General features: G+C 43.0%; 2 protein-coding genes across 4 annotated transcripts in view; one reads left to right on the plus strand and one right to left on the minus strand.

Moving 5' to 3' along the window:
• Nucleotides 1-372: 372 nt before the first annotated feature.
• On the minus strand, nucleotides 373-3296 carry LOC122230611 (translation initiation factor IF-2-like). The gene is made up of 3 exons (XM_042956645.1): nucleotides 3054-3296; nucleotides 2397-2921; nucleotides 373-516 (listed from the first exon to the last, which is right to left on the minus strand). The coding sequence occupies exons 1-3, from the start codon at nucleotides 3294-3296 to the stop codon at nucleotides 373-375; spliced, it is 912 nt and encodes a 303-aa protein (XP_042812579.1).
• SETD4 (SET domain containing 4) overlaps nucleotides 2760-26481 on the plus strand; it is a 136866-nt gene continuing 113144 nt past the window's right edge. For all 3 annotated transcript variants that reach the window (XR_006207829.1, XM_042957201.1, XM_042957202.1), the window contains exons 1-10: nucleotides 2760-2843; nucleotides 5516-5684; nucleotides 10345-10440; nucleotides 14298-14335; nucleotides 16670-16758; nucleotides 18296-18725; nucleotides 20763-20937; nucleotides 22569-22650; nucleotides 23548-23628; nucleotides 26099-26222. Coding sequence is in view for 2 of the 3 variants with exons in the window: in XM_042957201.1 (XP_042813135.1) it covers nucleotides 5612-5684; nucleotides 10345-10440; nucleotides 14298-14335; nucleotides 16670-16758; nucleotides 18296-18725; nucleotides 20763-20937; nucleotides 22569-22650; nucleotides 23548-23628; nucleotides 26099-26222 (1188 nt within the window). In the remaining variant the exon portion in view is untranslated. The remainder of the gene's footprint in view (nucleotides 2844-5515; nucleotides 5685-10344; nucleotides 10441-14297; nucleotides 14336-16669; nucleotides 16759-18295; nucleotides 18726-20762; nucleotides 20938-22568; nucleotides 22651-23547; nucleotides 23629-26098; nucleotides 26223-26481) is intronic.

The raw sequence follows: 26481 nt of genomic DNA on the forward strand, positions 1-26481 counted from the left end.
CTTGTACGAACACAAGACTTGATGGCCAATGACGCAGGATGCTCAAGAAAATGCAATGCATAAAATATCACACGGAAATATGAATTTAGCTTATGATGAAAGTGGTATTAACAATTATGGGGGTAAGAAAGAACTATCCCAAAAATGATTGCATAATGTACACTGGTTAATTTCTAACAAGACAAAAAAGTGCCTTCTCACTTCTTAAATTTATAGTTTTATAAATGTAACCATAAAACAAGTGTAAGGAAATATAACTAAAATTTGTGGGAAAAGGACTTTGTAAGCATAAGAACAGGGGAAGCATCACAAAGGAAAGGACAGATTTAAGTATGGGAAATGTTTTGAAACTTTATTTTTTTGAAAAGCATGCTAATTTAAAGCCAGTGAATTAATTTCTGTTTTGATGATTTTTTTCTTTTTTTGCCCCGTCACATTTGGGTCTCGATCCTGGTTGTGTATTTGCGAGGTCACCACCACTTTCCATACATAGCACCTTGTGTGACCTCTGAACAACTTGAGAAAGAAAACAAAAGAGTAAAGATGAAGGCCCCAGATCTCTGTTAGTACTGCTGATGTTTAGCATGGAAGATACTCGTTAGTTGTGAGTCAAGTCTGAGGTCATCCTGGCTGCTATATGGAGAAAGAATTTTTATCATGTCTTTTAACTTGTGGAATAAACCCACATCTTTACTACCCACTGGTTCAAAACAGTTGTTCTGTCCTAAAGTACCCAGTTCTATGGTGTCTACTAACATAAAAGATGTAGGAAAACAGTATTGTTAAATGACAAGTTATGAAGCTCTTAGGGTCTTCCCTTGCCCATGATTATTTACCCTCACAGAACTCTGACACTGGCTTTTCTTCTTACATTCTAAGCTTGTTCAATAAGCCTTCTTAAAAGGGTGGTGCATGAATTTTAATTCCCAGAATCAAATTGTGACTGAGCTGCTTAGGAGATATGAAAATCTAAGCAATGTACTTAATTTTATCAAAGATAAACAACGCTGGATACTGGTTAAGGTGGTAAGGACAGATTTTAATCAGGAATATACTATTGAAACAGGAAATTGGGCCCAGCGTGAAATGAACTTAACTTGGATTTGTACAGAGGTGGCTGAGTGTTTTAAAGGGAGAATAAGGGCACAGAGAGGGGGAATGGAGGGGCTTGAGTAGAGTCAGGGAAATGAAGAATTACCAAGAGTGTGTCAGTGTAAATGCCATTAGGCCAGCTGTGTGGGCTACACAGAGACTGGGAGACAGAGGCCCTATCTTTTCTGATGATAACATTTCAAATCCTTAAGACACTACTGAGGTGTAAGAGATAGATTTATACCTCAAATGGACAGAGGAAGGACTCAAATTGTGAATCCTTTTTAGTAAATCCTCTAATAAAGGGTGCTGAAAGGCCCATTATCAATTGTTGGTTAGAACAAACAGATATTCTTTTGGCAGGTATAGAGGGCTAGGGTCACCTTAAGGATGTGGCTGTGAGCTATTAGAAACTATGTTAGTGTTTGCTTTTTGAAAATATAATGCTAAGTCTTTTAATTTGTATGTGTAGGGGGCGGGTAGTGGATGAAACCAGTTGTTCTGAGTTTGTACTTTTCATAGGCCAGGGTTGAGGTCTAGTTGAGAAGCAGCCTCAGAGCAGCCTGGCTTGAGTTTGCTGAAGGGGAGCATCTTTGTCAATTCCCATCTAGAAAAAGGTAGTAGGCATTTTTTTCCTCCCTCATGAAAGGAAAATCCTTGTTTCATGTGGTCCTTTTCTTCCTGTCTTGAATGCATTTGTGTGAGATTGTGATGCTTTTCCGGGATGCCCTCCAGAATACCGCATTACATGTTACCGTCATGGCTCCTTAATTTTCTCCGCGTAATGAGAGATTCTCAGAGTTCACTTGTTTTACACGAACTTGACAGCTTTTGTCAATGTACATGGTCGGGTGTTTTTGGGTTTGTCTGGTATTTTCCGCAAGGAAGAACTGGGGTTATGAGGTTTCGGGAGGCATACCAGAGATGAACTACCCTTCTTACATATGGTGAACCCAACATCAACATGATTACCATGAATCCTCATCACGTGACCAGGGAATATCAGCCAGGTTTCTCCACTGTAGTTAATATTCTCCCCTTTCCCCAATGTACTCTCTGCAAGCAAGTCACTAAGCATAGATGGCAATCAAGGCGGGGAAGGAGGCAGAAATTGAGCTCCATATCCAGGAAGGATTTGAACTTCGGTAAAGACGGTACCGGGAGAGCTACGCTAAAGAACGTGAAGTGGGGCGGGACTAACCGAGTAAAGGGGCGAGGCCGGGTCGGCCGGGGAAGGGAAGGGCGGGGCGGGGTCAAGGCAAAGGTTGGCAGGTAGGGCCTGACGCTGTCTGCTAGGACGCTACCTCGGCCCGAGTCGGTGGATGGAGGGACCAGGCGGGGCCTGGCGGCTTTAGGGGCCGGGTCGGGACGCACGCCGGAGGAGGTTCGTCCCCTCTATTAGGGAAGGAAGGACTCCGCAGGCCAGCTGTATGGAGCTCAGCTTCCCTGCCCGGGGACCGCTGGGTTTTCTTACCCCTGACCCCGGCGCGGCGGGGGGAGGGGGGGGGGACGGCCGTGACGTTTCCGGGAACCTGGGCGCACGCGCACACGAAGGCGCAGGCGCAGGCGCACGCCAGGAAGCTGGGGCTACAGCACCGCGAGTCGCCTGAGGACTTGGGTTGGTCAGGACCCGAAGCGGGCGTGGCAGCTCGACCTCTCCGTGTGACGCTGGGCTCTTGCCTTAACTCACGTTTCCCTGGGGCGCTGATTTTGGTTTCCTCGTGCGGTGTGCCCGGCGCCGCCGCCGCGAGGTGAGCCGGCAGGACGACGGGGAGACGGAAAGCGGTGAACCCGGGGTCCCGGTCCCGGGGTCGGGGAGCGTTGGAGCTCTCCGTATGTTTTCACTGTTCGGGGTGAAGAGAAGAGCTCAGCTCGCAGACCCCCACCAGGCCTGGCGTTACGCTGCGACGGCCGTCGCCCCCGTCACCTGGACGTCCTTCAGCGGGTGTAGCCGCTTAAACCGCGGTCGAGTCGCGCTGGGGGTGCGCGGGAGCCTGCGGCCGGGAGTTCGTACCGCCGGGGCCGAGACCCGGCCTCCCGTGCGAGTCCGTGCCTGTGGGAGCGAGGCCCGTGGCGTTCGTCGCGCTGTCACCCGGCGTCCGGGTGCGGGCGGAGCGCTGGGCACCGGAGGGGACGGGCCGCGGTTGGCCTCGGGACTCGGGGTAGATCAGTGAGCCTTCCCCCCGCGGGGGTGGGGTCGCCATGGCGCCAGGACTTCTTCCTCGTTTCCGTCCGGTGTTTACGAGTCAGTCGAAGAGTTTAAAAGCAGTCCTGTGGTTACGCTGCATACATATGCCCGCCCCTAAGGAATAGTCCTGTTGTGTCACTTATGTGTTGAGACATATGTAAGGCAGAGGACAGGAGGCTGCCAAAGGAATAGTAAAGGCCCCCTGCCCGGGCACGTCTTTTGAATAACCTTCCTTAAATCCTCTTGTTTTATAAACATGCAGGATGCGTCAAAAGCCAACCCCAATGGGATCATTGAATGTTCCGCAACTTTATGTTTTTCGCTTAATGTATCTTGAACACAGTGCATACCTTCCTCTTATTAATGGCTGCATAATACTCCACTCCATTGTCTGTATCATGCTGGTGTGCTTAATGGATTTCATTTTTTATGCTTCCAAAGAAGTACCATGTAGAAACTGCAGTGGTCATTTTTTAGCAGGACAATACCATTTTTTAAAATTTAAATTCACGTTAATTAACATATAGTGTACTGGTTTCAGGAGAATTTAATGATTAATAATTTAATGATACAGTAACACCCAGCAAGTTCCATCCTTAATGCTTATCACCCATTTAGCTCATAACGCTGTCCACCTCCCCTCCACCAACCCTCAGTTTGTTCTCTGTCTTTGAGAATCTCTTATGGTTTGTTTCCCTCTCTGTTATTATCCTGTGTTTTTCCCTCCCTCCCTCGATGTTCACTGCTTTGTTTCTTTTTATTAAAAAAATTTTTTTTAATGTTTATTTATTTTTGAGAGACATAGAGAGAGAGACAGAATGCAAGCAGGGGAGGGGCAGAGAGAGAGGGAGACACAGACTCCGAAGCAGGTTCCAGTGTCTGAGCTGTCAGTACATAGCCTGATGCGGGGATCGAACCCATGAGCCAGGAGATCATGACCTGAGCTGAAGTTAGACTCTTAACTGAGCCACCCAGGTGTCCCCATCTGCTTTCTTAAATTCCACATATGTTGGGGCACCTAACTGGCTCAGTTGGTTAAGCATCACACTTCACCTTAGGTCATGATCTCAGGGTTCTTGAGTTTGAGCCTTGGGTCGGGTCTGTGCTGACAGCTCAGAGCCTGGACCCTGCTTGGGATTCTCTCTCTCTGCCCCTCTCCCCCTTTCTCAAAAATAAATAAAAAATTTCCACATATGGAAATCATTGTTGCAATCTCTCTCTGCCCCTCTCCCCCTTTCTCAAAAATAAATAAAAAATTTCCACATATGGAAATCATTGTTGCAATTGGCAAGATTTCATTCTTTAAAAAAAATTTTTAACATTTATTTATTTTTGAGAGAGCGAGAGAGACAGAGACAGAGTGTGAGCAGGGGAGAGGCGGAGAATAATGGAGACACAGAATCCAAAGCAGGCTCCAGACTCTGAGCTGTCAGCACAGCCTGATGTGGGGCTAGAACCCACAGACTGTGAGATCATGACCTGAGCTGAGGTCGGATGCTTAACCAGCTGAGCCACCAGGTGCCCCAAGATTTCATTCTTTTTGAGTGCTGAGTAATATTCCAATAGTCCGTGTAGATTTCACGATCATTTCCTTGTTTTGTCTGCCTTCTTGGTGGTCATTTCCTCTGTAATTTGTTGCAAACTCCCCTTTACTTCTATTGATTTCAGGATCCTAGTTCTAAGAACAAATTACTTCACATTGAAAGAGCATTGAAAGAAAAACAAACTGCTTAGAGAGAGGGAGCATGTGTGTGCGAGTGGGGAAGGAGTAGAGAGAGAGGGGGAGAGAGTCCCAAGGAGGCTCTTTGCTGTCAGCGCAGCGGGGCTCATGAATTGTGAGATTATGACCTAAGCTGAAATCAAGGGTCAGACTCAACCAAGTGAGCCACCCAGGCATCCCAGAATGTTTTCTTTTTTCCTCTAAGACTTAGCTTATAGAAGCTTTATGGCCATTGTTTTTTCCAAGTATGTTAGGTTGGTGCTTAGTAAATGCTGATTTGAATTGAGATGCATGTCACCAAAGCACACAGTGGTGAAATAGTTGAGGATTTTGATGATTAGTCAGCATTTAGTAGGACCTTAATATAAAACTGTTTCAGAGGGAGCAGTATAATGGGCAATCCCTTACTGCATAAGGAATGATGATTTAGCTTACAGTATAAACGGTTTGTGTACAGAAACACTAGAGAAATGGTTTAGCAAATAACATAAGCTTGTGTATTCAAATCCTTGTAGGTACAAAGAACAGTGCTTATCATACAACCGGAAAGAAAGGCAAAGAAAAAGCTTTTATATTAGATTGGGCACCTGAACAGAAACTGCAGTTTTGATATGAAGATGGGAAGAGGAAGAACAAGCCGGATCAGAAGACGGAAACTCTTCAGAAGTTCTGTATCAAGAGGAGGTACAGTTTTGATCTTTTGGTGCCAGTGATGAAGAAAAGGAATCTTTTGTTGATTGGTATTAACAGACACATGTAGCTTTTCTCAGAGGCCCATGGGCAGTGTTCAAAGAGAATTAATACTCTTTTTAGGAATACCATTATGTTCTTTTAAACTCTTGTGGGAATGTCAGTGTATTTCTCATTGCTTCACCTGTGTCTTCTCTGGGAATGACTCCAGGTTTCTGTTTCCAGTCCTGACCTTTCTCTCGACCTATAGCTACCTGTAGAATATCAGCGTTTGGATATAAATTCATCATTTCAGATTCAGCATAACTGAGTCTGAGCAAGACATTGTATGTGGAATTGCTTGGCCAACAAATGCAGTTGTTATTTTGATAAAAATTAATAAAACTTTTCCTACTTGATCCCAGGCCTGTCAGCACCATCTTAGGCAATCTTTTCCAATTTCTTTCTTTGCTCTCTCTCTCGCTAGCGTCCTACTACATCTTGTCTAGTTTTTGTCAGGTAGCTTCCCCCTCTCCCTTCTACTACCGAAAGATGATTTCAGCTTGTTCTTTGCTGGGTTATCTACACCCTTGTTTTTCTTCCCTGCTTATTTTTCCATTAGTTACTCTCAGTCTAACTTTCCTAAGGGACTGTTCTCATGTTGCCTTTTTGGTTTAAAAGCTTCCAGGGATCCTCGTTCCGTTTTGCATGATAGATGAACTCCTCCTGCCTAACATTACCTTCCTTACGAGGGGGCTTCACCCTGCTATTGCATGTACCAGAAGTATGTTCTCCACTCGCCGTTCCCTGGACACACCCCACATATGTCTGCCTCTGTCGTTCCTCTGAATCCTTCTTCAGTCTAGAACAGCTGTTTTCCTTCTCCTTGCTTATTCAGCTTTTCTCCAGCCTTTAAGACTGAGCTGAGGTCTTATTTTTTTGGCAATGCCATTTTCACTTTTTACTAATGTCACCCTTTGCTAAGATGCTTATTGGGTGTTATTCTTAAAGACCTACTTACTGGTTTTTTATTTGTTTCTCATGGAGGTCTTATTTCCCAACTAAGATGTCAACTTTTGAGGTTGAAGAACATGTTGAACATTCCCCACTGTTTCTAACATAGTGCTCTGTATATAGTAGTTGCTCATTAAATGTTCACTGATTAAATGCTCTTACTGTAAAATATATTCTCTAGTTTATGGTAACATATTTTGGAAGCCTTATATTTTGGATGGTGTTTTTAGAAAAGTTTTATTGAGGTATAATTGACATATAGTGAATGCCGCATATCAAGATCATGAACATATCCATCCATCTCAAGAAGTTTCCTTGTTTCCCCTTGTAATCCTTTCCTTTTGCCCCTCTTTAACAACAGCCCCCATCCAGGCCACCCCTGATCTGCTTTCTGTCACTATTGATATATTTGCGTTTTATATTTTCATATAACCATATAGTATGTCATATAATAATATATAGTATTTGGCTTCTTTTACTTAGCATAGTTATTTTGAGATAATTGTGTCTATCAATATTTATTGTTTTTTATTGCTGAATACATTCCATGATTTGTTTGTCTTCTTGATGTACATTTGGATTGTTTTCATATTTTTTTTTTTTTTTTTTGCCTGTTAAAAATAAAGCTGTTAATGAACATTTGTGTACAGTCTTTGCTTTTGCATGGACACATGATTTCTCTTCTCTTGGGTCAATACCTAGGAGTAGAAAGACTGGATCATATGATAGATATATGTTCAGCTTTTAAAGAAAAAGAAACTGTCGAGCAGTTTTTCAGTGTGGTTGTATAGTTTCCACCAGCAGTTCGTGAGAGTTCCAGTTGCTCCACATTTTTGCTGACACTTCTTACTGTCTTTTTGATTGTAGCCGTCCTAATGGGTACAAGTGCTGTCATATTGTGGTTTTGATGTATATTTTCCTAATGACTGGTGAGCTTATTTGCTATTTACATAGGCATTCTTTGGTAAACTGTTTAGATCTTTTGCCCATGTTTTTATTAGGTTGTTTTCTTTTTCATCTTCTTTTTTTATTTTGTTTTCTGGTTATGGTAAGAAAGGCATTCTCTTCCATTACATCTTCTATCTGGCTCTTATTTGTACTTGTGATGGCTGTTGATTTCTTTCTTTTTTTTTTTTTTTTAATTTTTTTTAACGTTTATTTATTTTTGAGACAGAGCATGAACAGGGGAGGGGCAGAGAGAGAGGGAGACACAGAATCCGAAACAGGCTCCAGGCTCTGAGCTGTCAGCACAGAGCCCATCGCGGGGCTCGAACTCACGGACCGTGAGATCATGACCTGAGCCGAAGTCGGACGCTTAACCGACCAAGCCACCCAGGCGCCCCGTGGCTGTTGATTTCTACACCTTGATTTTTTACGACACTGTGTTAGTAAATTCTCTTCTGTCTTTTTGCACTATTATTCTTTTATTGTTTTTTGAGCTGAAAATGATAATTTTTATTTATTTATAGCTTATTTAATTTTTAAAACTCCAGTACAATTAATGTAGAGTATTATACTAGTTTCACGTGTACAATACAGTGATTGCACAATTGTGTACATTACTCAGTGTTCATCTTAAGTGCACTCTTAATCCCCATCAACTATTTCCCCTCCCCCCGCCCCCCCTCCCCTCTATAACCATCGTTTGTTCTCTATATTTAAGAGTCTGTTTTTTTTATCTCTTTTTTTCTTTGTTTCTTAAATTCCATGTGTGAGTGGAATCATATGGTATTTGTCTTTCTCTGAATGACTTATTTCACTTAGCATTATACTCTCTAGATCCATCCGTTTTGTTGTAAATAGCAAGATTTCATTCTTTTTTTTTTTTTTTTTGGTTGAGTAATATTGCAGTGTGTGTGTGTGTGTGTGTGTGTGTGTGTGTGTGTGTACCACCTCTTCTTTATCCATTCATCTTGTCAGTGGCCACTCGAGCTGCTTTCATAATTTGGCTATTGTAAATAAGGCTGCGGTAAACATAGGGGTGCACATATCTTTTGGAATTAGTGTTTTTGTATTCTTTGGGTAAATACCCAGTAGTGGAATTACTGAGTGATATGGTAATCCTATTTTTAAAAAAATTTTTGAGGAAGCTTCTTACTGTCTTTGTCAGTGGCTGCACCAGTTAACATTCCTACCAACAGTGCATAAGTGTTCCTTTTTCTCCACATGCTCACTCATACTTGTTTTGTTTATCGTGCTTTTGATGTTAGCCATTCTAAAATCACAGGTGTGAGGTAATATCTCATTGTGGTCTCGATTTGCATTTCCCTGATGATGAGTGAGGTTGAGCATCTTCTCATGTGTATGTTGGCCATCTGGATGTCTTCTTTGGAAAAATGTCTTGTTTTCTTTTTCTTGACTACTGAGAGTTCTTTAGATATTCTGGATACAAGTCTTTGATCAGATAGGTGTTGTGCAAATGTTTTCAATTATTCTGTGGCATTTCTTTACATGCTTTTAACAGTGTCTTTCTTTTGAAGAACAGAAATTTAAAATTTTAATAAAGTCCTGTTTATCAATTTGTTGTTTCAGGGATCTTCCTTTTGGTGGTGTACCTAAGAAATTTGTATAACCCTGGGTTGCAAAGATTTTCTAGTATGTTTTCTAGTAGTAGTTTCGTAGTTTTAGGCTTTATATTTAAGTCTGTGATTAATTTTGAGTTAATTTTTATAGATGGTGCAAGATAGGAATAAGTGCATCCTTTTTTGCTTATGTAGATCCAGTTCTTTCAGCAACATTTATTGAAAAAACTATCCTTTTCCACTGAATTGCTTTTGCACCTTTGTAAAAAATCATCTCTTCATATACTTGTGAGTCTGTTTTTGGATTTTCTTTTCTGTTCCATTGATTTCTTTATTAGTCTTGATGACAGTATTACATAATCTTGGTTACTATGGCTTATAATAAGTTTTGAAATCAGTATTTCAAAGTGGTTTTGACTATTGTAGGTCCTTTGCATTTTCATATGGCTTTTAGAATCATTTTGTCAATTTATACAAAATGTCTGCTTGAATTTTGACTGGATCATATTGAATCTATAGATCACTTTGGGGAGAATTTGACATTTTAACAATGTTGAGTCTTCTAAGCCATAAACAAGGTAGGTATATTTCTCCATTTATTCATTTTACTGACGAGATCTTTAAAAAAAAATACTTTTAATTGTGATAAAATACACATAACTTAAAATTTACCGTTGTAACCATTTTTAAGTATACTCCAGGAATGTTAAATACATTCATATTGTGTGATGAATCTCCAGAACTCTTTTCATCTTGTAGAACTGAGAGTCTATACCCATTAAGTAGTAACTCCTCATTCTTCACTCTTCCCTAGCCCCTAGCAACAACCATTCTGCTTTCTGTTTCAATGATTTTTCATCAGGTGTGTAGGTTTTTTGTTAGATAGTCTTCATCAGATTCAGGAAATTTTATCCTTGCCTTGTTGGCATTATTTACAGGAATGAATGTTAGATTTTATCAAATGTTTTTCCTGAATCTTTGAGGTGATCATGGTTTTTCTTTTCTAGTTCACATTATTTAGTCATATTTTAAAATTTATTCTCTTTTATAATAGGACTGTGTGAGACCATTACTTCTTAAATGGTGATCTGATTACATATTGATCTTATACTCCATTTTTTCTTTTCTCTCTTGATTAGTGAATGAGAGCTACAAGCCTGAATTTATAGAGCTTAAGAAGTGGCTGAAAGATAGAAAGTTTGAAGATACAAACTTAATACCTGCTTGTTTTCCAGGTAAGGCCTGTTATTCAAGTCTCATGACTTTTTTCACATGAGAGACATGTGGGCCCAGGTGATAGGAAAACATGTGTAGTTCTTAAAGGTGGTCTGTATTCTGTCTGGGAGCACATCTTCTGTTGTGTGTCAGGCTTCCTACTTTGTAGCTGTCATATTTATTTATCCTTCGCCTTCTTTTAAAAATAAGTTGAAGTGGCTTATGGGGAGAAGTTCCCAAGTGGTGAAATAATATCAAAAATTATAAAAGGAAAATGAGCATAGAAAAATAAGGTGAAGGCAGGGATAAGAATAATACATAAAAGCCCTGATTCTAAAATCTTATTGTACACCTGGGAGGTGAGCCACAAATTTGACTTGTCTTTCCAGTGGCCAGACACTTTATATGATCAACACCTGAGTCTTTGTGTTCTGTAAAGAAAATTAAATTGTTTACATGGCAGAAGTGCAGGTATTCCTGGAAGAGACCTGAAGGAAATGTCTTTGCTGGGTCTTCATAGGGAAGACATTTATGTAATGTACCTGGTGTCCTTATCATCATGCTTATGGTGGTTTCATGGGATTTTTCAAGCCATGCAGGCTGATGGGATTATTCCATAGCTCAGGTGAGTCAAAACAGTTTTCTAAGAGAAGGAGGTTCCAAACAACCAGTGGAGGTGCTCATTCTCTGGTGGTGTGGTTCGAGGAGAGGAGTCCTTAGGAAGGCCTCAGCTGGCTTGTGGCTGTGCTCTCCAAGTGTTAGAGGAGGAGCCCTCTGTGTGCCTTCTGTGTGGCCGTAGCTTTAACAGTCACCTAAGCAGAGGCCAATTAACATAATTTTCTGAAGTTCAGGAGCTTGATGTGGAGTTTGGATTAGCATTTTCTTCTGGAACATTCTCTCATAGAAGTTGGCAGCTTGCTCTGGGTGTGTGCCTGCATACCACCAATTCCATCCAGAAGTGGGCTTGAGGTATCCGCGGAGAGGACCAAGATGCTTTTCGGAAGGATTCTGGGTCTGGTGTAGCATAGAGACTGCTGTGCCGTCAGGGCAGGTACAGCACACTTACCTTACAGAAAATTAAATCGTATGCCTCTTGAGTGCTCCTTTTGGCCACTGAGATGATTAAGTAGCCATTACATAATTTAACTTTGAGCAGATTAACTTCCTTATACATCACCGAGATAAATAATTGACCACGTGTGGGCCTGGTTGAATGAGGTGATGTGTGTAGTTATTCCCTCTGCGTCAGTTACACATGGTGACTTTGGGCTAAAATACTTGCCATTATCTGTTAGGACTACTCCTATTTAAGACGGTAAACCTTTTTTTCAGGCTCTAACGGAATGTTGAACTTTCTGTTTTTGTGTGTCAAGCACAAAAAATAGTAAAAGCCATGCTCTTAGATTTGACTGGATGGAGTTCTTCACAAGATGATCAAGAGGACATAGTGTCAGGCATGGACTTGTGCCTTTGGCCTGTCTATGCCTCAGATGTCTCTTTGCCTTAAAAAGGATAGGATTAAAATTAGCAGGCAGGGATTGGCATATGCTTAAATGGGATGCCTTAAAATAAGTAATCTATCTATAATTTAGAGCGGTAAAGAGTTACTGTTTTTAGTGGGAACAACTGTCTCTGGGCCCACCTCCAGGTTCGTGGTCACAGAGAAGCTAAAGCAAAACGGTTTGGTAATGATCAGAGCCCACTACTTACATTTCTAGGGGCAAAGAACCTTCTGTCTTAGTCAGTTTGGGCTGCTGTAGCAAATTACCATAGACTGGGTAGCTTAAACAACAATTTCGTTCTCACAGTTTTGGGGCTGGGAAGTCCAAGATCATGGCATGGGCAGATTGAGTGTCTGGTGAGGACTGATTCCAGGTTTACAAATTGCCATCTTCGTGTTGGGCCCTCACGTGTTGGAGAGCAGGGAGCTAGACAAGCTTTCTGGTCTCTTCCTACTGCTGCCATAGGCACCAAGTCCCATTCACGAGGACTCCATCCTTATGACCTAATCACTTATCGAAGGCCACACTTCCTGACATCCTCACATTGTGGGTTGGGATTTCAACATATCTTCTCTAAATGCTTTATATATTTTTAGCTCTTAAGCTGATGGGAGGGAACATTTGTGGGAGTCTGTCAAGGTGTACAAAATTCCGAGGACTTAATCTTGGTTTGTGGAGGGGCAAGGCAAGACTCCTCAGTTGCAAGCAGGATTCAGTCTTTAGACTCTCACCTGATTTGAGTACTGACCCTACTATTTCCTTTTGCCACCAAAAGCACTGGCCAATCTGGGTCTCCCAGTTAGATTTATGATTACAGAAATTTTAAGGTGCTGGGAAGTCTGTAATAAGCTTTACTTTTATAAGATCCTAATGGCCACCTCCTACCTTGCCTTAGTAAGTGCAGGTTTCTGTGATTTGTTTTCTGATACTGAACACTATGTTGTAGAAATACAGGCGAAGTATCTCCCAGATTTATTTCGTATGCCAGGTTCTGTTCGTATATATATTTGAAGAGAAATTTCCACTTAGATTAGTATGCGGGTCTTTTATTTCTTCCAACTTTTTTTTTTTTTTTTTAATTTATTTTTGGGACAGAGAGAGACAGAGCATGAACGGCGGAGGGGCAGAGAGAGAGGGAGACACAGAATCGGAAACAGGCTCCAGGCTCCGAGCCATCAGCCCAGAGCCTGACGCGGGGCTCGAACTCACGGACCGCGAGATCGTGACCTGGCTGAAGTCGGACGCTTAACCGACTGCGCCACCCAGGCGCCCCGTGTATGCGGGTCTTTTAAAGGATGACCTTGGAGAAAAAAAAAAAAAATCCTCCCATTAGTAATTGGTTCCAGGAAGGGTTCTGGCCCACAGGGGTGATTAACTCTGCTGTGGGACATACAGAAGATATTTAAATAAGTTCTTAAAACCAAATACTGAACAGACAGTATGCTTTTGGGTGGGGAGATGAGTTATGACTCGTCAAATCAGACTTGACAGACCCCTGATCCAGGACTTGAGGAAGAAGATCCATCCATGAAGTAGGAGCTCCTAGTAGTCCTGCAGGGATTGACCTTTGCTGAATTATAGTCCCTCCGAGTGGAGAGAAAAAGATGAGGAAGTATGAATTTGAAAAGATGAACGTTCTGGACCTCATAATAATTATAGGTCACAGTGTACCTAGGCCTGCCAGAAAAGCTGCTGTCTGACTGTTACGGGAAGGCAGCCTTTGGCTTGGAAGGGTTAATTTCTGGGTGTTGGTGGTGTTGACAGTGCAGCTGGTGAGATTACTTGCTGTGACTGCTCTGGCCAAGGCCTTGGTTCACAGGGAGGAGCTGGTCCTGGATTGCGCCTGCTGAGCTCACCTGGTCAAGGAGAGTCTAATGGCTTTCGTGGTCGGGGAGGGGAGGGTGTCGTCTGCAGTCTTTGTGGGACCTGAGTGGGTTTTACTGGCCAGCCAGTCAAAGAGGTCTCAAGATCATCGCTGGAAAGCTGGTGCTGGTAGTGGGTAAAAGTGGTTGAGGGTCCAGCCTCTCGGCTTGGGTGGGCATCAAGAGCGGGCCCCCAGCATGGCTGGTAGGTCCCCGGAGAGAGGGTCCAGCTCAGAGCGTCCTGTAAGAGACACCTCAGCAGATGTGTGTAAAGTCGATTATCTTTAGGTCTTGACTCTTTGCTCTTCAAGGATTATAAATGCAAAAGGAGGTCAGGACATTTCCCAGAACAGCTCCTTGATCCTCTCTCTCCCCTGGGAGCCGAAGGATGAGAGGTGCCCAGCTTCAGCTGTGTAATTTTGAAGTTCAGTTGCATTTTTTTTATTCAAAATGATATCCCTGAGATCTTGAAGATATCATAGGATTACCCTTTTTTTTCTTTTTGTGTCTTAGGTACAGGAAGAGGGCTGATGAGCAAAACATCCTTGCAGGTAAGAATTTCTCTTTTCCTTGACGCCTAGTATAGATTTTGCTGCTTTGTTTTTGTGGTTTAGATCAAGTGAATTAAAGATATTTCAGACACACAGCCATTTTTTTACCTAATAATAGGTTTGAATATAATTGTGTCAGGATTAAGTTTGCTGCATATAAGAGACAAACCCAAAGTAACAGTGCTTAAACAAAGTAGAAGTTTATTTTGCTCTCAAGTAAGCAAACCTGGATAGGCAGACCTGGGCACGTGTGGTGCTCCCAGGCCATTAGAGGCCCAGGCTCCTTCCAGCTCTCTGTGCACATCCTAGAGGAAGCCCTGCACCCTCAGGTCCACGGTCTAGCTCTTGGAGCTTGAGCAGCAGCATGGAGCCAGGGGATGAGGAAGGGCAGGCTTCCTTCTTTTTAGGAAATTCCAGCCCCATTGCATCCACAGTGACCGGGTGCACAGCCCCGGCTGGCTTCGAGGGATGAGAGACGTGTCCTTTCCCTGGCACCTCCAGATACGATTGCATTAATGGCAGGAGGGGAGAAGGCACGTTAGGTTGGCAGCTAGCCATCTCTGCCACAGCAAATTGTATAAAGCAGGTCATATTTTAAATGTGCCAGGGGAGGAAGCCACACTTACCTGAGAGGTTGTGTGTGGTATATGAGTGTCGCCCGAGGAAGCAGAGGGCAGAGCCTCAGAGCCGGTCCCAGGGTGCAGGGTGGCCTTCAGCTCAAGGCCCCCAACCCCTAGCCCCCCAGCTTGTTTCCTCACCTGGAAAACAAGATAGATGACATAGGTGATCCCCCAGGTCCATTTTAGTTCTTTCTGTTCTATTTAAAGGACATCCAATGCACGATTTTCTGTAAGGCTAGAAGTTAATCCCTTAATTTATTTTTAGTTCCTTACTTATAAAATCCAGCTGTGTACACATGTTTAGCCTAAAGAGTGGTACCATTTAATGTATAACTCTACTATGGTACTTCTATTTTTTTTAACTTAAAAGTTTTACATTGTGGTAAAATATATATGACAAAATTTACCATTTTAGCCATTTTTAAGTGTACGGTTCAATAATATTAAGTACAGTCACATTGTTGTACAATATTTTTATTTATTTTTTTGAGAGACAGAACAAGTGGGGAAGGGGCAGAGAGAGAGGGAGAGAGAGAATCCTAAGCAGGTTCCATGCCCAGGATGGAACCCTACTTGGGACTTGATCTCATAACCCTGGGACCATGACCTGAGCCAAAGTCAAGAGTCGGATGCTTAACTGACTGAGCCACTTAGGCAGCTCACAGTATTTGTATTTTTTGAGAGAACATATAATTGACTGTGCTCTATTTTTGGAGGAGAAATACGCCTCACGTATAAAGCAGTAAATATAGGTCATCTTTGTTTAGATTCTGAAATGATGATTGGCAGTTGCTTCACATCTGCTTTCAAATATGGCTTTCCGTTAAACATTTTGAATATTAGGGATGTATTTTATACATAGTGAAATGCACGGATTTTAAGTGTCTAGTTTGTTAAGTGTTGATGATGATGAGATTTATTCCAGTCAAGATACAGAGCATTTTGTTAAGTGGCTTTTTGAAATTGTGGGCTGTTGGAGTAGGAGGGGACTCTAGGGACCGTCCAACTTGATCTTGATTTACATATATTGAAACCAGAAATTGAACCCAGAAGATTTTTGGCTGAGACTTTTAACCAACTTAGATGCCAGTTATAATGAAAGCCAGGATCTTAATTAACATCAGCCTTCTTAGTGCTTTATTTCTTCCTGGTGTCTGTTACTTGACATCTTAATTTTTCTTTCTGTATTCCTGTCTCAGTGGGAGGAAATGCAAACTACACTTTTGCGGGTAGTAAAATGCGATCCTTGTGCGGGCGGGCTGCCTTTGCTTTATCTAGTTGGCACAGGTGGTATGGAGAGTAGGCCACTGCTGGGAGCAGTCACTGGATGCACGCATTTTGCCAGATGGAATGGTTTCTGTCGTTTCCCACAGCTAGCACTGTTCCCTGGTGTAAGAAAGTGAAGGAACAATGCGATGTGAGTTGTCAAAGTGTTTCCATATGCGCTGGTGAAAGGCTGACTGCTAGTGGATGTCAGTCAAATGAGTCACCTTTGATTGTTGTTGGGGTTGCGGTTCCTGCCATCGGAGCAGTCTCGCCTGCATCCGCTGACCCAGGGACGTGGGAGCCAGACCGCCGGTGGGTTCTGGTGTCCGTGGTTGGGTTTTGCTGGGTTCTTAGGAGGCGATCATGGACTCAAGGACTTCACAGAACTTGTACTCACAGGTCCTTCTCAAAGCGTGGGTGTTCTAAACTTTACTTTCTTTTTGGTAAGGAGGGACAGGTGATTATTTCGTTGCCTGAGAGTTGCCTGCTCACCACGGACACAGTGATTAGAAGCTACTTAGGGGCGTACATCGCTAAGTAAGTGACCGCACACATGATTGTCTGCTCAAGTGCTTATCCTCTCAAGTCCACAGTGTCGGCAAATATGTCAATTAAGGCCTAGTTCGTTAGGACCACCCCTTCGTACACCTGATACATGTTTGTTCTCTGAAGTTTGTTCCTGATTCATTTTAAACTGCGTTTTTAAGGTTTTTAATAGGCTGCATTGGATGTGGGTTTGAATCCTGATCTATTACTTACAGAAAATGAAGATAAAATGGAAGAATAGATGTAAATCATTCTGAGTACCTTGACTCCTCGTAGCCTGTTCTCCATCGTAGTAGGTCTTGACAAATGTTACTCTTATTTTTACCCTTACTGTACATGGTTGAATTCTCTTTCAACTATGAAGAGCTGTTGACATTATGAGTTAGTTTTGTTTAGCAGAGAAGAGAGAAGGCCAAAAAAGGAGCTGAGAACTGTTTTCTGGCCTTTGTTTTGGGGGACTTTTATGAGGACAGAGTGAGCAAGATCCTTGGCAGAAGGGGTTTCTAAATTATGAGGGTTGAAAGATTATGTTGCTTCTTAATCCAGGGTAAATTCTGGACTTTAAATCTCCTCAACATGTTTTTCTGAGGGCAAATGTATCTCTATTGACCTGAGTAGAAGCAAGGATACTCTTTGTATTAACATTTTCTGTATCATTCTGAAATTTTGAGTAGGATAATTGGCAGTGTAGAATCTGGACTGTGAGATTAATGAAAACTTTTCTAAATACATTCATGCAACATGAGATCTTTTTATTGGTAACAAATAAAAATACTGCATACTGCAAGGTATAATTGGTAATAGAGTGGGTAAATTTAGGAATTAAAACGTTAGCAAATATATGATGAGTTTCTTGAATTTCTGTCTGGGTTAGTATCCTGCAGTAGAGCTTTGCAGTGATAGAAATGGGTGTTTCGCTCTGCCTGGTCTAGTATGGTGGCCATTACCCACATATGGCTACTGAGTGCTTGATATGTGGCTTCCATGATTGAGGAATTTTAAATGCTACATTTAATTAAAAAAACTAAAACTGAAATAGCTATAAGTACTCAATGGTTACTGTATTGGATGGGGCAGGTCTAGATTCTTTCCACCCATTTTTTCCCTACCACGTTTGATGCCCTTAGCCAAGTGACTTAAGTGAAATGGAGCAAAAGCTTTAAAACTGGAGAACCAAGTTGGAAGCAAAGAAGCTTTTTACAAAAAGGAATACCTAAAAACAAAGCTGGAACTTTGGGTTAGTGAGTCAGTTGTCGCTTATCAGTGTACTTCTTTGGGGCACTTACATCAGGGTGCAATCTGGAGAGGAAAGTTTGAGGAGGCAAGAGAGACCCCCTGTCGGGTGCGTCAAATAAACTCCGAGTGTAGTCACAGTTTGGCTACAGTTCCTCTGGGAGCAGAAAACACCCCGGGGTATCTGTGTCTCTAGCTCATTCCATATTTTGAATAAAAGTAATTCTTTTAATCTGCCTTTTAATAATTTAATAATTTAATAATTTAAATTATGTTTGGCTTCTCATTTTAACAGATGGCGGCCTCCTCCATCTCCTCTGCTGGCTCTGTGTACCTTTCTGGTTTCAGAAAAGCATGCTGGGGACCAGTCCGTCTGGAAACCTTACCTACAGATTTTACCAAAGGCCTACACCTGCCCCGTTTGTTTGGAGCCAGAAGTGGTGAAGCTTTTTCCCCAACCTTTGAGAGCAAAGGCCGAAGAGCAGAGAGCCCGTGTGCGAGAGTTCTTTTCTTCCTCCAGAGGCTTCTTCTGTTCCCTGCAGCCTCTGTTTTCCGAGGCCGTCGGGAGCATCTTTAGCTACCGTGCCCTCCTGTGGGCCTGGTGCACGGTCAACACCAGGGCTGTGTATGTGAAGCACAGGCGGAGGCGCGACTTTTCCGCGGAGCCAGACACCTGTGCGCTCGCCCCGTACCTGGATCTGCTGAACCACAGCCCCCGTGTGCAGGTGAGCAGTTGACGAGGGCGCACGTTCTGGAGGGACTCTGACGTGTAGAACCTGTGACTTTGAAACCATAGAGAGAGGTGTTGTTGGCGTTAGGTAAACCTGCCTGCCACCAGCTAATTTTCTGTCCTTTCTCCCAGCCCCGTTTTCCCTTTGTGGCATCCCTTTTTTTTTTTTGCTGTGTTTTCCCCCACAGCGCTCAGTGCTATGTCCCCTGGATGACCTTAACCAACAGCCCCCCACGCTCACCTTTGGTGCAGCGTCCTCCTTCTCCTGCCAGCGTGGGGGCTGAGGTCCAGATTGCTGCCCTGTTCCCTCTCGCATGTGGTGGCATTGCTGTCAGCGTTGACCTTTGCCACGATCACTGACTGACTTACGACCCCCTCCGTGAGCTGTGTGAGGACGGGGACTATGCCTTGTTCTGCCCTGTAACCACAGTGCTCGTTGCGGGGCCGGGCACCTAGTGGGCATTCGATAAACCTTCACTGAATGGGTGGATATCTGTGGGGAAATGGAGTTGGGGAAATATTAAAGAAACCCTCTTTGGGAGGTAGTCCTAGATCTCATCCCCAGCCCTTTCCCCCTGTGGCACATAACGGAGATGATGATGTTTGTAGGCTTGCTGGGGTTAAGTGCCTGGCTTCGAGGGCAGAGGTAGCCACGTGTCAGCTTACCTGCAACCTGCTCAGGGTACACGTGAGATACACTGGCTGGGCCCTTGCCCATGCTGTTCTCTTCATACTCTACCCCATACGGAGAAGATCGATGGCATCTGGTTAGCCCACATGCCAGTGAGAGGAGAGCACAGGGAGGCCTGTACTATGCTTTCTTAGGCCGAGGCAGTCTCCTTGCCTGTCTGCTTGTTCTTTTGTAGAAATATGCGTTTCTGGCGGTATTAAGAGAGGAGGTGGAGGCTAGATGGGTGTGTCTGTGATTGATGTCAGTGAAATAATGTTGGGGGCATGCGGTGTAATAGGATGCTGGACACAGGGACTGAGTCCTCACTGGCGTGACTTTATTTGTATTGGGCTGTTAGTGCATTTGTGCTCTAAACTAGTGATTTCACAGCCAAGTGTAGGGGCATCACAAACTACGGCCTGTGGGCATGTGGCCCCAGGGCTCTGGCAAAGCCTGAAATATTTGCCCTCTGGCCCTCTATGGAAAAAAGATGGCGGGTCCTTGGTCTAAAGAGTTGCAGCTGGCTTTTGGCCCATAACTCGAGACCATAGTCCTCATCTGTTGTGCTGCAAGCTGGCAATTTCAGCCTGTGCTGGTCCTTGCCCTCACTGGGATTTACTGCTTAGTATGGAGGCCTCCGTGCCTGTACCCACTCCTTATTGTGGAGAGCAGGTAGGTCATCTTTTCCTTTCTCATCTATTAACTAACAGAATTGTCACAGAATCCACGTGATTGTGTCAACCGATATCCTGCTGCTCAAAGGCTGTGAATTGTAAAACCTGAAATTCATGTGCTGCCTTGATGTCTTTGGGTCTCACGGGGCCCCCCAGAGGCTAGGCTGATTTCCCCACCCCCCGCGGTGGCCCCATCAGCTAGACTAGAGCACCCCACCTGGCCTCAACCTAACGGGTTTCACCTTCCCGCCAGTCCTTGAAACTATTCAAGCAAGCAATCACATCTTCCCATGAGAGCCAGGGGGTCACCTCTCGTTACTCCAGATCCTGCTCCCCATGGCCCCTGCTGGTCACACTGCTCCTGAGTATAGCCCCCGGTTAGCCCTGTGTGGCTGGTGTGTCCTTATTGCTGTATATGTGACTGGTAAACGGCTGTCAGTCTTACCTGTCCATTGTCAGGTGTCATGTGTGCAGCCATCCCGAGAATCCTCGGGCAGGACCCCCTCTCTTACGGAGGGGTGACGTGGAGGCAAACAAGAGGCCCCGGTGCAGGTGTGGCTTTTTCGACGGGTGGTTAGATTCAGTGATGAGTGTTTGAAAGCTGCATCTGCCGTAAATTAATACAATAACTTAATATTTTTAGTTGTATGCTTGGCTTTAAAAAAACTTGAACAATTTTCCTTTCTAGGTAGAAGCAGCATTTAATGAGGAAACTCGCTGTTATGAAATTAGAACAGCTTCAAGCTGTAGGAAGCATGAAGAGGTGTTCATCTGCTATGGCCCTCATGATAATCAGCGACTGCTCCTGGAGTATGGATTCGTTTCCATCCATAATCCTCACGCTTGTGTTTATGTCTCCGAAGGTTGGAATCAACTTTGTTCTTACTAAGATGATATAACTCTTTTTTCCTCCCCATCTTGGGATATAGTTTTTTTAAGTTTTAGTAAAAATGGCAGAACCTTAACATACATACCATTTATCTTCCCTTAGATAGGGCCAGTGAAACAACAAAGCCTCATCGATATCGAGGATAGGAAGAACTGAGAAAAGTTGTGTTGGGTTAAGTCGGACAGTAGAACAGAAGAAAAGGAAAACCGCTGAGGAAATGAATATAATATTGAAAAGATGAGAAGAAATAGAAATGTTTGTACTGAGACATTGTCACTGTCACTAAATACAGGATAGATTGGAGAGCAAAACATAAAAATTTATTTAGGCACCTACTGTGTGAGGCACTGTGGTAATCACAGGAATAAATCTTTTACATAGTCCTTATTTTGGGGTGTTTAATGTCATGATGAAATCTTGATTTCATTTCTATTTTTTGCGGCCTACTAATTAGCCATCATTGGTATTACTATTTAAAAGAAATAATTGAGCTATTAAATTTATGCTGTGGAAATTCCAAATGTAATATTAATAACAGTACATAGAAAATTGATTTCTTCCCTTCTCTTGATGCAGCAGAGAAATAGTTTTCTAGGCTATGAAGAAATATGGCCAGAGGTTTACTGAATGCATAATTTGGGATAGTTTTAAAACAAGTTCTGATGGAAATGGAAACTTTTGTTCAAGGTGAAACAACTCCATCCTGTAGGCAGAATAATAATATTATTTCTCAAAATAGAAATAAAAAAGCAAAAACTGGGCCTTGCTGGGTCTCTTAGAAAACTAGCTTTGAGATTAACCTCCTGTTATCAGAATAGCTTTAATGATGACCATGAAATATTAATTTGTCAGTTTTGAACAAAGTTTACATTTAGTTATTTTTACATTAAAAAATAAAAGCATACAAATATGAAGGGAAAATTAAAAATGTTTTTAATGTTTATTTTTGAGAGAGAGAGAGAGCGAGCAAGCTGGGGAGGGGCAGAGAGAGAGGGAGACACAGAATCCAAAGCAGGCTCCAGGCTCCAGGCTCCGAGCTGTCAGTACAGAGCCCAATACGGGGCTTGAACTCACCACGAGGTCGTGACCTGCGCTGAAGTCTGACGCTTAACTGACTGAGCCACCCAGACACCCCAAAAGAGAAATTTTAAAAACAGAAAAATCAGGCATTACCCTGTTATCCCAAAAAACTTTAATTTTTGCATGTTATTGCTAATGATCACAATCACAAATATCCAATTTTGAATTCTGGCTCTTGAAACCTTTATGTTCCAAACAATTCCTCATGTTTGTACAGCTCCTGCGTTTCTGGTCAGTGTAACTTCCCAGCATCCTGCCTAACGACCTGGTTTTGTGGGTTCATGGGCTTAGTGGGAACGTGCGTTGAGACTGTGGATGTTTGGTCCCTTGCCCTGGAATTCTTGTAGCTTTTCAGGGGCCAAATAAAGATTCATTGACTTGGACTCCACTGGAGCTTTTCGATGTGAATTAGGTAAAACTGTTCACACACGTCTTGATTGTTGAGAAGGTAGAATAACTTTAGAAGGCGCGCATGTCTGTCAAATGACACCCTAAATTTCATTCTGATCTTTTTATTTTATATAGATATACTTGTTAAATATCTTCCATCAACAGATAAACAGATGAACAAGAAGATTTCCATTTTAAAGGATCATGACTTTATAGAGTGAGTGTTTCTTAAAATTATTCCTTCAGGAAACTTTGATGAGAAAATGGAGGGTAGGGTTTCTGTAGGTCTGAGATACCTCCTGACTTGTTCCAGTTGACAGGTAGGTATTCGCTGAGCATTTACTATGTGTACTAAATCGTGTTTGATGCGGGCACACAAGAGTGTAAGATACTTTTCAAGAAGATTATTTGGGAATATAAGATACAAATTTGAAGTATTAAATGATCGAACCAAAAGAAAGCCCTGTTTATATCCGTTGGGAGACCGATGTGCCTTCAGCACGTGGTCAGCTGGGATGGCATCGGGCTGCCGCAGGCCTCGCTGGCCCTCAGTCACCCTGCGGCGTGCTGCAGGCATTCAGGGAGCAGGGCTGGCGGGGGCGGCTAGGTGATTCCACGCCAAGTGGGACACACAGGGTTCGAGTCTCTCCTTTCAGATTTTCTTCTGTAAGTGAAACCAAGTTTGAAATGATCCAGTAGCAGTGTGAGAGCAGTCTGGCTGTGGTGGTTGCCATTTGTCTGATGCCCGGGGTGTTGCGCATTCTTCACCTTTCATCTCTGGGGCCTGTGGCATGTGACCTCTTGCTCTGGCCAGGCTCAGCTCCTTATCACAATCTGTTGGAAGGTTGTTTTTTACCTTTTTTTTTTTTTTTTTTTTTTTTTTAAAGAAAGAGTTTTGTGGGGTTTTTTTGTTTGTTTTGTTTTGTTTTGACTCTGGCTTTCTTCTTACGTATTTGAGGACTTAGTTTTCTCTTTTACTATTGTGACCAAGATGCCATACAAAATGTTACATAATGTTCAGCCCCTTCAGAAAATGTTTGGCTCTTCAGCCATTGCCACGGTGCCATGAAGTACTGAAATGACAGGTGTGAAATTGTTTGTTCTTATGCTTTAGAAATTTGACATTTGGATGGGATGGACCATCTTGGAGGTTACTCACAGCGCTTAAGTTGTTATGTCTGGAAGCTGAAGAATTGTAAGTTTCACGTGTGTCGGTCATGAGCGGTACTTAAACCTGGACATAACCCAGGGGCTTCTTTTAGCTTAAGTTCAAACAGTCAGCCTGGGAGGAGGAAGATATGCCATTGTGTACTGGGTGGCTTATTCTTTATGGAACTTGCCCGTGTGGTGAGTGTTTCACTTCTAAGTTTTTGCCATTTCTGGAATTCTGGTTTTAGAGTCATAATCAGAGTACGTGGCCCTGAGAACTTTTTATTCTTAGGTATTTTTCCCTGGTGACCTGCATTATTTAGAGGAAATATTTTTTAAAAAATGGATCGTCACTGTTCAGGGGGAAGCCTCTTGAGTACCGAGTTTTTCCCTGGGGACAAATCGCTTCTTGGGGAGCTGTATCCTCCCCGGGGGCAGATCCAGACCCCTGCTAAAGGAGAGGCCTTTCCGTGGGGGAGGCAGGTAGAGGACCCCCCGTGTAGACACATGTCCTGGTTAGGCTCCTTAACATTACCTTCAGGCTGCCAGTCCCTCCCCCAGCATGGAAAGGACTGTCCGCCTATATGGCTGCGTGTTGCCTGGTCCAGGCAGCTCCTTCAGCCCGGGTCCACTACTTGGCAAAAGCTCAGGTGAGAGAAAGCACTTGAAGAGAGGACTTGCTGAAGACGGTGACCCGTTCCTTGAGCAGTTGGGAGGACTAAATGAATTGATGCGTAGAGATAACCCTTAGCATTGTGCCTCGAAGTAGCTGGTGCTTATTCCATGGCAGCTGTTAAGATATGGCTTACCTCTTTTTCTGCAGGGACGCAGGGAGAAAACTTACTCCCCGGTCTCAACAGCAGAAAGAGTTGTGTTCATTCTCAGCAGATGGGGTGTTTTTATTTTACAGTCATTGTGGATTCTGTGTCTGATACATTTCTTTCTCTTTATTGTTTGCTAGAAAACTCAGAGGCAAGTCTGTGGTTCCTTCAAATGTGTAGCATTTTAAGGCATGCAGTGTATCCTGGTTGTATCTTCTCCTTCTTCCTTAATATTCCTTTGTCCTGTTTTCCTGTCCATTCATCTCACCTGTTTCATCTCCTGTGTGCTCATGTTAAGGGTCTTTAAGTCCTTCTTGGAAAAAGGTATAAGTCCTTAGGCACATACCTCAAATTAAATAAAACAACAGGCTGTTTCCCAAAGGTCACCCTTGGACCGCTTTTCCTCCCTTTGACTTACTCCTAATGGTCTGGAGTGGTGTGGCAGAAGAAGCCCAAGGCCGGGATTCTGCCGGCTCTGTGTTTGCATGCTGTTTCTACCTCTCCTGAGCTTTGTCACTTAGGGTGGGTTCTTTACTGTTCCCAGTTCTCAGTTTCTTTGTGTCTAATGTGGGGATAATAATGCTTTCTTTGCTAAGTAATTGTGAAGATTCAATTAGATGATTGTTTTATATGAAACACTGTGCCTAGCATCTAGTGAATATATGGAATAGCATATAGCATATCTTCCTTCCTTCCTTCCTTCCTTCCTTCCTTCCTTCCTTCCTTCCTTCCATCCATCCATCCATCCATCCTTCCTACCTTCCTTGAAAACTTAGCTACTCCTGAGGTTTCAGTTGTAATCTCTAAAGCTCAAGACCTTTAAGACTTTATTCCCTGTGTGGGTTGCCAGCTGTTCTGAACTTCTAAGTGACTTGTGTATACTTCAACTCCGATGTGACACTTGTCACCTTACTTTTCCCTTCCTAAGCCATTCCACTTCAGATTCTCTGCATCCAGAATCTCTTCCTCCACTCTCTTCCTCTCTGCTTAGTGCTGCTTTCTAGCATGTAGTTTTGGCTCTGCCACCTTCTGGTTCAGATCTTGCTGTGGCTCCCTCTTGCTTAGCCTGAAGCACTTACATTCCTCTGCCTGCAGAAAGTTGGTCCCACTTGCCCCTTCAACCCCATTTCCTACATATATTTGGATTATAAAATGGGAATGACCTGTGTGTACAGGAAGGCTTCATTGTAGATTGCTCCTTCCATCTTGAGAACATTTTACTTTGTGAAACATGTTCTGTCCAGTTTACCATAGTTTAGGAAAGTCACTTGAAGAGAAGGAAAATTCTTCTACCTGTTTCCTCAGTCCTTAGTCCTTTTGGCTGGAACTCACCTTCCTGTTCTGTCATCTGCTCTGTTTCCGTGGCTGGTGGACATGACTCCACTTACCTACGTGCCAGACACAGGATTGCGATGACAACACAGTTAAGTGCCTGCCCTCAAAAGAGCGGCAGTTATCTTGATTCTTACTCTCGCTTGTTCCTCCTTCTTGCTTCTATACCTTGTCTGCTTCTACACAGGAGCTGCATGTGGGGGGAGGTTAGGGAATCTGTGGGGGGAGGTTAGGGAGGTTAGTGAGTTTTGTTATGCTTCTAGAAAAACAGGAGAAGAGTTTGTGTGTTGTGTTGAGGTGTAAAAGCCTTCTTTACTTTTTGAGAGCCTGCTGACATTATGTTACTGAACAATTTGGTTCTAGTACATGCTGGAAAAAAGTACTTCTTGGAGAAATCATTTCAGATACAAATGAGAAGACAAGTTTGGACATAGCCCAGAAAATATGCCATTATTTCATAGAGGAGACCAATGCAGTGCTTCAAAAGGTATGCTTCTAGAATATCACATTCTTCTGCTAAAGAAGTGTTTTGATTAAGAAGTTACCTATTTTGTACTTGCTGTTACACCTTATTCGGGCATTGTTTGATGCTTACATAGATGAACACTGGTGTAATTTCTGGGGTTTTTTTGACCGTTAGCATTGTGTTTATATTGGATAAATTTTCAAGTACTCTTTTTTTAAAAAATATTTTTATTTAGCAAATGTTTTAATTAAATGAGAAATCAACTCATTTTAATGGAAAC

The sequence above is a fragment of the Panthera tigris genome, chromosome C2 (genome assembly GCF_018350195.1).
Source record: "Panthera tigris isolate Pti1 chromosome C2, P.tigris_Pti1_mat1.1, whole genome shotgun sequence".
Lineage (NCBI taxonomy): Eukaryota > Metazoa > Chordata > Mammalia > Carnivora > Felidae > Panthera > Panthera tigris.